The sequence below is a fragment of the Setaria viridis genome, chromosome 9 (assembly GCF_005286985.2).
Source record: "Setaria viridis chromosome 9, Setaria_viridis_v4.0, whole genome shotgun sequence".
NCBI lineage: Eukaryota > Viridiplantae > Streptophyta > Magnoliopsida > Poales > Poaceae > Setaria > Setaria viridis.
The window spans coordinates 54075391-54085331 of NC_048271.2; the positions used below are offsets into that span (position 1 = coordinate 54075391).

A 9941-nucleotide genomic window follows, 5' to 3' on the forward strand; every position below is an offset into this window, starting at 1 on the left:
TGGCGTAAACACAAATTATTCTAAGCTGTCGCTCTTTGCTGAAACTGATTAAAGTGTCGCTATTATAAAGCTTGGAGGTGATAGCTAGGGTTGACGCCGATGGAGCTAGCTGGTCAGTCTGACTCGAGCACAAACATGTTGTTAAAAGCAGATGGAGCTACATCAACGATCGCCAGATAAATCGGCCGATCACGAGGGGAGTTAGGCCCGGCTCCGACCTCTGATCTGCGGCCAGGTGTGCGGTCAAACAACAGTAGCCATCGAACGCTTTGGAGCTCATCAGTTCAATTCCCCCCGTCGTCGTCGTCGTCGTCTCCCTCCCTCTTCGCGTTCTTGGCTTCGTCTCTGCATGCTTCGCTTTCGGGGGATGTGGACGCGCACGTCCGCGCGCATCTGTACGAGCTCGCCATTTTTAATCCGCTAAAGCGAGGCGATGCCGTGTTGCGCTGGACACCAGAGCGGGCCTAACAATGGAGGAGGAGCTAGCTGCGCTGCTGCAACCACTGCCGCCGGCCGCCCCGGCCCCGTCGTCAAGCGAAAGCCTCTCTCCTCTCCTCTCCTGGCCGGGGGAAGAAAGGAAAGAAAAGGAAAGGAAAGGAAAGGCTTGTTTAATCGGGCCCTTTTCGAGGCCATATTCGCCTGTCTGGGAGCTCCGACCCCTTTTTCGCTGTACGCTTATCTGATTATCCTGGGTGCGGTCGTGGTGATCGATCCATCCATCCATCCTGCGCATGCAGCAGCAGCAGTAGCGGCTAGCGGAAGGGGGTGATGCATGTACGATAGATTTGGTTCAGATCACAAGGATTGGTGGATGTGCTGATTGCCTGATGGATGATATCTTCTGCACATGATATTCTCTAGAGAACCTTAGCTGTAACCTGCGCTACGTGGCACTTCAGCTGGACGCATGCGACCGACATGTACTTGGCCTTTGAATCTGTGTTAAGTGCTGCTTCATATAGGTGATGTTCTCCTACTTATTAGAGAAACCTCTCCCTTTTTTTTTTTGATTATTCAGTGAAAAAATAGCTTGGCTGAAAATTGCCTACAGACATTCCGTCAGCTTATTGTCAAAATCAAGCCCTGCCAAGCAGGTCGTTTTCGTTTTCATGGACCTCTCACTTCATGTCGTGTTCCATTATTGTCAAGAGTGTTCCTCGCTGACTTTATTAACAGCACTGTTCTGAAGTCTACTCTGAAACAGGCTCAGCTCGATCTGGAAGTCTAACTACGCGGTTAGGCCCACTTTCGGTCGTCACTGGTAATAACCCATTTGAATCTAAATGGTTAGTATCATTTACCACGAGTAGCTAGCAAACATTAGCACCGATCATGCATGGCTTTAACCGCTTCAACTCCTACGTTGGTGGAAAAGAGAGATCGTCCACTCCACTTGCAATAATGCTTAGCGAGAACAGCACTTTTCCTTTATTTGACTCCTCACCAGTTTCAGTAGCTCAGTCCTAAAGTCGTATTTACAATGTGTTTTGGGCATCGAGCTTGCTTCCAAAGTGGCACGCACGCGTAGTAGTAATTAGTAGTAAACAATAGCACCCGTGCAGGTCGACGTCCTATATGCGTGGTAATCATCAGGGAACAGGCACAGGCAACCTCACCACAATTAGACAAACTATACCATGCACGGTAATCACCAAGTGATTCATCAGGAACAGGGACAGCCCTGCTAATTGGGTTGTAACCCAAGTTATAACCCCACCAATCCATTCTCACAAGAAAATAAATATAACTCACCCCAAACCAAACCTCCACCATCACACACCACACCACCCTAAACTTTCCATTGCATAAGTTATACAAACTGCTTGTCAAATATGGTTACAACCCAATAAGAACCCATTAGGTACCAATAAAAACTCATTAGGTAGTCCTTTTGTTTGAGTTTGTATGCGACTCTTGACGCAGGGTCCACATGTAAATCTAGCCACACTATTTTGCACAAAGTAGCGGACTGTCAAACTAATTCATCTGCAACAAGTTTTGATCAATTTCTCTAAAATTTGAAGGTGTGAACGCGAGGTTTTAGTTTTAGGGTCCGACTCTTTGACGCGGGGCCCACATATAAGTCCAGCCGCACTACTTTGCATAAAGTAGCGGACTGTCAAGCTAATTCATCTGCAACAAGTTTCGGTCAATTTCTCCAAAATTTTAAGGTGTGAACGCGAGGTTTTAATTTTAGGGTCCGACTCTTGACGCGGGACCCATATATAAGTCCAACCGCACTACTTTGCACAAAGTAGCGGACTGTCAAGCTAATTCAACTGCAACAAATTTCAGTCAATTTCTCTAAAATTTTAAGGTGTAAACACGAGGTTTTAATTTTAGGGTCCGACTCTTGACAGGCGAGGCTCCAGGCTTTTGAATTCTTAACGGGTTGAGAGCCTTTTGGACCCCAAAACAATACCAAACTCCCAAACACCCTCCAAACTATCTGTTCGTAAAACCTAACCCAAACCAAACCATCTATTAGGCGAACCCATTACAAATCAATCCAAATGAGCTCATTATAGAAACCAAACCAATAAAACCAATAAACCCAACCCAATTAACAGGGCTAGGGACAGGCAACCTCACCACGATTAAACTTAAAGAGTACTACGGTCCATGCGGCATCAGTCTTTGACAGACACAAAAACTATTCCTGCTTCTGTGGGGGCCCACTGTCAGTGACTTGCGCGCAGATCACATACTAGTATACTACTTTACTAAGTGTAGTAATGCTTGACTACTATTTTAGGCCGCCAGCAACGCCCATTTCCAAATACGGTCTACGCTCATTAGTTTACACAACCATTCATTGTACACGAGGGAAGGCTTAGCTTTGCATATAGATAACCATCAGGCAATTAAGGGTATGATTGATGCCGAGGAATTCCGGAATAAAATAACCTAGCTATAGCTGATGAGGCAACACGCTAAAGATGCTTTATTTGCAGCAAGACTAGCTCGCTTGTTGCATTGCATTGCATCACCACACAACATTCTAGTAGGACGAGCACTTTTTCCAGGGTGAAACAATAAAAAATTCGGCGGGAAGCTTAGCCAAGTGGGAGTGGAATTGTGACTCTCCCGCCCGCGAAAATGGCGTGACGTCCATCGCCTCCGCCAAGCTCCCAACTTGCGCGCTCGTATAAATGGCGAGCATGGCCGCCCAGATTCTAGCTGTCATACAAGCCGGGAACCAAAGCCCAGCACTACTACTAGCTGCATAGAGCTGAGCTTGTTGGCTATTAGACACCCAGCGCTTAGCTTGCTGCAGTAGCCATCAGAGGCAAAGGCATGGACGCGATCAGCAGCCTGATGCTGCAGGAGGGGTGGAGGAAGGGGCCATGGACGGCGCTGGAGGACAGGCTGCTCACCGAGTACGTGCAGCAGCACGGCGAGGGCAGCTGGAACTCTGTCGCCAAGCTCACAGGCAAGTGTGTGTTAGGATAATAAGATTTGATTGGATTATTGCTGCAGTTTGATTCAGTAGTGGTATTATTGTTGCTTACGATGAAGACTAAACGATGATGATGATGACACTGCGTGCAGGGCTGCGGCGGAGCGGGAAGAGCTGCCGGCTGCGGTGGGTGAACTACCTCCGGCCGGACCTGAAGCGGGGCAAGATCACCCCCGACGAGGAGACCGTCATCCTCCAGCTGCACGCCATGCTCGGCAACAGGTACATCTCCATCTACGTGCAAGCCACGCAAAGTACATGTACACGTACGCAAACGACACACTCACGGTAGTGATCAGATGCATGTACTTGCGAATTAAAGATGCAGCAGCTACATAGAGCCTAGCTATAGTGTGGGCTACACTGTAGTAGATCAGATTCCCCTACACAGCTACACTACTGTTGGCTATCTCTTTCGTTCCGTCGTCGTGTTGGATTGGAGATGGTGGGCGGCGCCTAACCGTGTGCTTGTGGTGGCGACGCGTGCAGGTGGTCGGCGATCGCGCGGTGCCTGCCGGGGAGGACGGACAACGAGATCAAGAACTACTGGCGGACCCACTTCAAGAAGGCCCGGCCGTCGCGCCGCGCCCGGGCGCAGCTGCTCTACCAGTACCAGCTCCAGCAGCAGGAGCAGCGCCGCCAGTATCTCCAGAGCCTTCACCTCCTGCAGCAACAGCAGAGCCAGCAGCAGAGCCAGCAGCTTCTGATGGGCCAGCAGCAGGAGCAGCAGAGCCCGCCGGAGCCCGACCACCAGTCGGCCGTGATGGCGGCGATGGTGAACAACCTGCAGGGCACGGAGTGCTCCTGCAGCCCGGCGTCGACGGCCGAGCACTGCACGATCCCGGACGACGACGACGCCCTGCTGTGGGATAGCCTCTGGAGGCTGGTCGACGGCAATGGCTGCGGCGACGGCTCCAGCGGTGGCGAGTACTAGCCGGCGAGCTCGTACGTGTACGACGTGTGTGTGTGCCAGTGTAAAGGGAAGGGAAGAGGAGGTACTGAAGGTTTCAGACTGTCAGTTGCAGCAAGGTCGATACTGCTAGCAGTAGTTGTAGTAGAGCCTTGAAATAGAAGAAGAGTTTCTTTTTCTGTTGCTAATTTCCAATGCGCATAGGTGATCATGCTTCATGTTTTTATTTTTACCCACGAGCGATGAGAAAAGTGGCATTGTATGAAGAAGCCTCTGTTTATCTAGTCCCGTTACAAGGCTGCAATAGCATCATGTAATTTTTGGTTTTGAGATCGTGTTTACCAAGGATTTTGTCTGCATGAGTTTCTTCAGTCCATACTTGTCTAAGGAAAAACTGCTGACAGGCTAGCCCCTGCCTGGCAACTCGTATGGGGAAGTTAGTATTCTAATGCACCTTGTCAGTGCGGTAGCTAGACAAAATCAGAATTCTAACAGAGTATCCTTAAGGACAGTGTGCCTACTGGCAACTTAATAGCACCTGCAGCAACATCTTTTGCAGGTTCAAATGCTGTTCTACATCTTTCCAGAATATGCATAGACTGAGTAGGTCTTTGACTCAAATAAGGCCATCAAATTCGGGCTTCCTATACATGACCCAAAAAATGATGATCATACAGAAATTCCATTCCCAATTCCCAAAGCTTTGCTCATAAGCATGAAATTTATGTAGAGAACAAACTAACGACAGTGGAAAAATATCAAGGAAAGATACCTAAATCCTTTTCACTTCTATTGATATGTCATTTATCATTCCCAAAGCTAATGCAGACTGACATCATGCAAGGGAGAAGTTTATGCGCAGAACAAACGACAGCTGTAATAGAGTACCAAGGAATTATACCTGAATCCTTTTCACTTCTATTGATATGTCATTTATCACTCCCAAAGCTAATGCTCACCGGTATCATTCAAGAGAGGTTTATGTACAGAACAAACAGATAACTGTAAAGAAATACCAAGGAATTACCTAAATCCTTTTCACCTCTATCGGTTATGCCATTTATAAATCCTTTCCAAGTTTCAACCATGTACAGTGCACACCAAACCAGCATATATATCCGAGACTTCTAGTCCCATGCCTACTATAGAGTATTCAGAATGGAAGTAAGAGCTGCAGTAAAAAACTAAAGAATGAATAATTTTCTTTGACGCGATACTTCACTAGTCACCCTAGAACTGCATTATGATCAGGCAGTATCACAGGAGACGACCGGAGAAGGATTTCGTTGGCCTGGATCTTCGGCTGAACCAATGTGGAGACCTTTGTGAAGGAGCCACAGTTGGGGAGCGGTTCAGCGTGTCAACACCAGGGGCAACAAGAGTCTGAGAGCGCTGAAGCATGTCAACCATGGATGGTGTCTGATAGGTGTGAATAGTGGTAGTGAGATCAGTCGAGTCACCACGTGCGGTTGCTCTCTGCCATGTGTGTGAGCTCAGGCCAGCCAGCATGAACGCCCTGCCTGATTCCTCGTACCTCTGCCGGCTCTCCACCCTATCCTGCATCTCCCTCAGCTCCGTTATCAATGATAGGCATTGGTTGTCTGAAGATTGTGCAGCCTGTGACTCCAGTATCCTCCTACGGGCTTCGAGAATTTCCACGGCCTGAGAGAAAGCGCCTGCCTCAGCTGCAGCCCGTGCAGCAGACATGTCCTCTGTGGCTTGAACACGGTGCCACTCGCGCTCAACCTCAGGAGATATTTTGCAGTGCACCAAATGTGCAGGGCGCTGAACATTCACTTCTTCACCCTGTACTTTGATGTTCTCAGTGGTGATTGCATCTTCGTATGTGCAGGTTGGTTTGATCAGCAGAGTCTGCCCCTGTGCAGCTGGAACATATAGAGTGACCAGAAAGCCCCGCTCTTCGTCTGCATACAGGTCACCAATATCAACTGAACCACTGCGGCCATTTTCAGCAACCTGACTTGTATAGCCGCCTGACTTGATGGATGTCAGCAGCACACCGTCATCAACACACTCAATGCTCAAACACATCTCCTTAACAACAACACTCAGGAGCCCACCAATACACTGAGCAAATCCATCTTGGATCGAGCCTTCCGCATCAATAAATGAAAATGTGCCACTAGATATATCAGCAATAGCATGCATGGCAGCAGAATCATGATCTGAGCCAAAACCAAAGGTGTGGATCTGGACATGATGACCTGTTCCAGGAAGAATTGAAGGTGGGACAAGGGCACTGTAATTTAGTAGAGCCCTGTCAGAAGGAAGGGTATACGTGTCTTGACCATCAGAGAGAAGAATGATGCTACAGACTGGGTTCTTCAACCGACGGTCCTCGATCACTTTAGCACCTCTCTTTAGCCCGTCAGCAATGTTTGTGCCACCACTTGCAACAAGTGAACTGACATCTTGCAAGGCTCGCTGCTTACCAGTTAATGTCATTCTGCGAAGAGGGAAGAGTCTCCGTGCTGTGGATGAGAAGGCAATGACAGACAGGCGGTCGTTGGGTCCAAGTGCTTGTATGACAAAGCTCATGGCATGCTTCAGAAGTGCAAGCTTGGTCCCTGCCATGCTACCGCTGACATCAAGAACAGTGACAAGGTCAAGAGGTGCACGGGAGCTTGCTGAGTGTGGGGATTTTGGAGCCTTGAGATGGATCAATATAGCAAAGACCTCCTGGGCCACTGACTGTTGTATAGCAGGAAATTCTGGATATGACTTGATTTCAACTGAACCAGTGACTGCATTTTGTTCATGCGTTGTATCAGGCTGAAGATCTATGTGCTCATCATCATTGAAGATGCCTGCCTCTGGAGTACGGAAGAAAGGAAGGTGTTCCTGCAGGCTTCCACTGTATGTATGAGAAAGCCTGCGGACAACAGCCATGTGCCCTTCATCCTGGGGCCAGTTTAGTGGGCTTACTCTAGCTCTTCCAGAATTAGCATCTGCAGGTTGAACGCCTGGGATTTCTTTCCACTCAGCACGGCATATCGGGCAGATGAGGTTGCCATGCTTCACATTTGAAGAGATGCAATGAAAATGGAATTTGTGGGAGCATTCTGCAGTGAACAAGGCTTGTCCAATCCCTGTTCTCATGCCACCAAGGCAAATGGAGCATATCTTCTGAAACCAAGAAAGTCAAAGAAATATAAGGTGTCTAGTATCAGAACTTGCTAACTTAACAAAAAGCATATGCTCTGCTATGACTAGTGAAGTAATCCCTGCATATCTAACCACACCACGGCACTTAATTGTTCATGCGGTTTCAGGAATTTACAAGACACTAAGCTCACCTGATCAGAGTGTTGGAAAATTGTAAAAATCACACATGCACACACAAGCAATGCAGATTATGATACAACTTGATGGGAACGCAAGTTTGACAACCACTAGTTGCTCAAAGAAACTAGATTGACAACATATGAAAGTTCATTTCCCAGTTTCAAATATATCAGGATGAGAAGGAAACTATTCTTTACAAGTCAATGAAATCCGTCAAGCAGTATAACAGTGAGTACTATCCTACTCCCTCCATTTCGAATCATAGATCGTTTTGGCTTTTCTAGATACATAATTTTTGCTATGCACCTAGATATTTATTATGTCTAGATGCATAACAAAATCTATATATCTAGAAAAGCCGAAAAGAAGAACAATTTGGAACCGAGGGAGTAGTTCTTAGTTCCACTTTTCCTAGCAGCTGGAGGGTCAAATAAGATGTACTACCTACCAACCAAGCAGAACACGTGGAAAGACAAAAGCAGCTATCGTCATGTTCAAACTTTAAGGGGAAACCCTCACGTTACATGAATAGGAACACGTTTCCCATGATTAATTTAAAATTGTACCAAAAGATTTAGTATGAACAACTTCCTTCAGAGTCAGGAAAAAAATGCAACTTGTTAGAACAAACGGTCATTCATATATAATTGCAAATGACTACTTTTAAAATTCAATCCAGCAACTGCTCCAAGAATTCTCTAATTGCATCGTCATACCTGACAACAATTGGCAATGCGAGATTGCGCTGTTTGATTTTTTTTTCTTTTTGTCCCCCTAAAATTTCTTCAAGAAAATAGTGCAGGTGCCTAGAATTAAGGAATCCAGATGAAAGATGGAGCATATGCCATTTGATCAACCTTATAAACGACAGCACGGACTCAACTCAACAGGTCGTCAGGCCTGGTTTGCAATTTGCAACCGAGGTGGTGCATGCAGCAAAGTTAATAGTAATCAACGGGGGCCTTTGACTAACATGAAAGCAAAACCGCCATCTTTTTGTTTGCAGATTAAAACGACGAAATTTCCACAAAATTCGCACGCAATCCAACGCCAAAGGCGCCATTTCCCCACATCTCGCGCACAATTCGGCACACTACACGAATCAAACAAGAACAGGGAAGAAGAAACGAAAATGGTTTCCGCACCTGCGAGCTCCGGCTCCCAAAGCTCGTCAGCCGCCGCAGAGACACGGAGGAGGTGGACCCCGTCTTCTCCTCTGCCATGGAAGACAGCGCCTCCGCCGCGCCCCCCTCCGGCGGCGCGTCCTCGATGGCCCTCTGGCGCGCGGGCACGCTGATGCAGAGGCTGGTGGCGAGCGCGCGCTTGGCGCGGCCCCACGCCGCCGCCATTGCTCCTCGTTCCGATCCTCGAAGGCGGCTCCTTTCGAGCGCACGGAATGCTGGTGCTGCTCGGCGGAGGATTTGGTTCCGAGATCAGAAGCGCAGGGTGCGGGGCTGAATTGTTCTCGCCATCGCGGTGGAAGGGATCAGATTCTGCGGTTCGGTTTGGGGTTTTTGGTCGTTGTGGCCTGTGGGGAGAGCAGCGGATGTGGAAGAATATAAAGCGGGGAAGACCGGAAGAGGAGAGGATGGAGGGAAACGGGAGGGGGCGTTAGTGTGTGTTTGACTTCCCGTTTTGCCCCTGGGAGCAGTAGTACATCCTAATAAAAAAAAAGCACAGAATGGATTTGGATTCGCGATTCTAGTCGCAGATAATTGAGGAATTTTCTTAAGTTAAACATTCAAATTAGTAATGACTTTACATTGTTTTCTGTGTGTTGAATTTGTATATTTGAAAATATATAAGTAGATTTGTCTCAAAATCTAGTTATATGGAAATATACTCTAGGTATATTTGATAAGTATTTTTTAATGAAAAAAGTACTAGTCAAAATTATACAAACTTTATCGATGTGCCCAACACAGTGGAGAGAGTAGTCGTGCAAGCAATTTCAGTTTCGAACTTTCGATGACACGGAGAAGTTGCTGCGCATGCAGCAGGAAATGCACGCGAGATGTATCTGTTTGGTCAACTGATGGTCGTTCATTCATAAACACGCTCTATGCCTGCATCGCACAAAGCGAAAATGATTCTTTTCACTCTACTACTAGGGTACGGAGGGCACAATTGGCACACGTGGACGTGGTAGCAAACTCATCCCCTTCTTCTCTTCTTTCTCTTCTCTTATTATAGTGTGATATAGTGTGAAGGAGACTTTTAAGCCTGGGGAACTGGATAGTAGGAAGGATGATGTTTGACCGATTA

The 9941-nt window shown here is 47.4% G+C and overlaps 2 protein-coding genes across 2 annotated transcripts; one reads left to right on the forward strand and one right to left on the reverse strand.

Annotated features, from left to right (window-relative positions):
* Positions 1-2819: 2819 nt before the first annotated feature.
* Positions 2820-4718, forward strand: LOC117839945 (transcription factor MYB101). The gene is made up of 3 exons (XM_034720385.2): positions 2820-3433; positions 3553-3682; positions 3950-4718. Exons 1-3 carry the CDS (start codon positions 3298-3300, stop codon positions 4392-4394), a joined length of 711 nt encoding a protein of 236 aa, XP_034576276.1. The 5' UTR covers positions 2820-3297; the 3' UTR covers positions 4395-4718.
* Positions 4719-5393: 675 nt separating this feature from the next.
* Positions 5394-9223, reverse strand: LOC117839944 (E3 ubiquitin-protein ligase WAV3). The gene is made up of 2 exons (XM_034720383.2): positions 8822-9223; positions 5394-7517 (listed from the first exon to the last, which is right to left on the reverse strand). The coding sequence occupies exons 1-2, from the start codon at positions 9023-9025 to the stop codon at positions 5628-5630; spliced, it is 2094 nt and encodes a 697-aa protein (XP_034576274.1). The 5' UTR covers positions 9026-9223; the 3' UTR covers positions 5394-5627.
* Between the last annotated feature and the right edge of the window lie 718 nt (positions 9224-9941).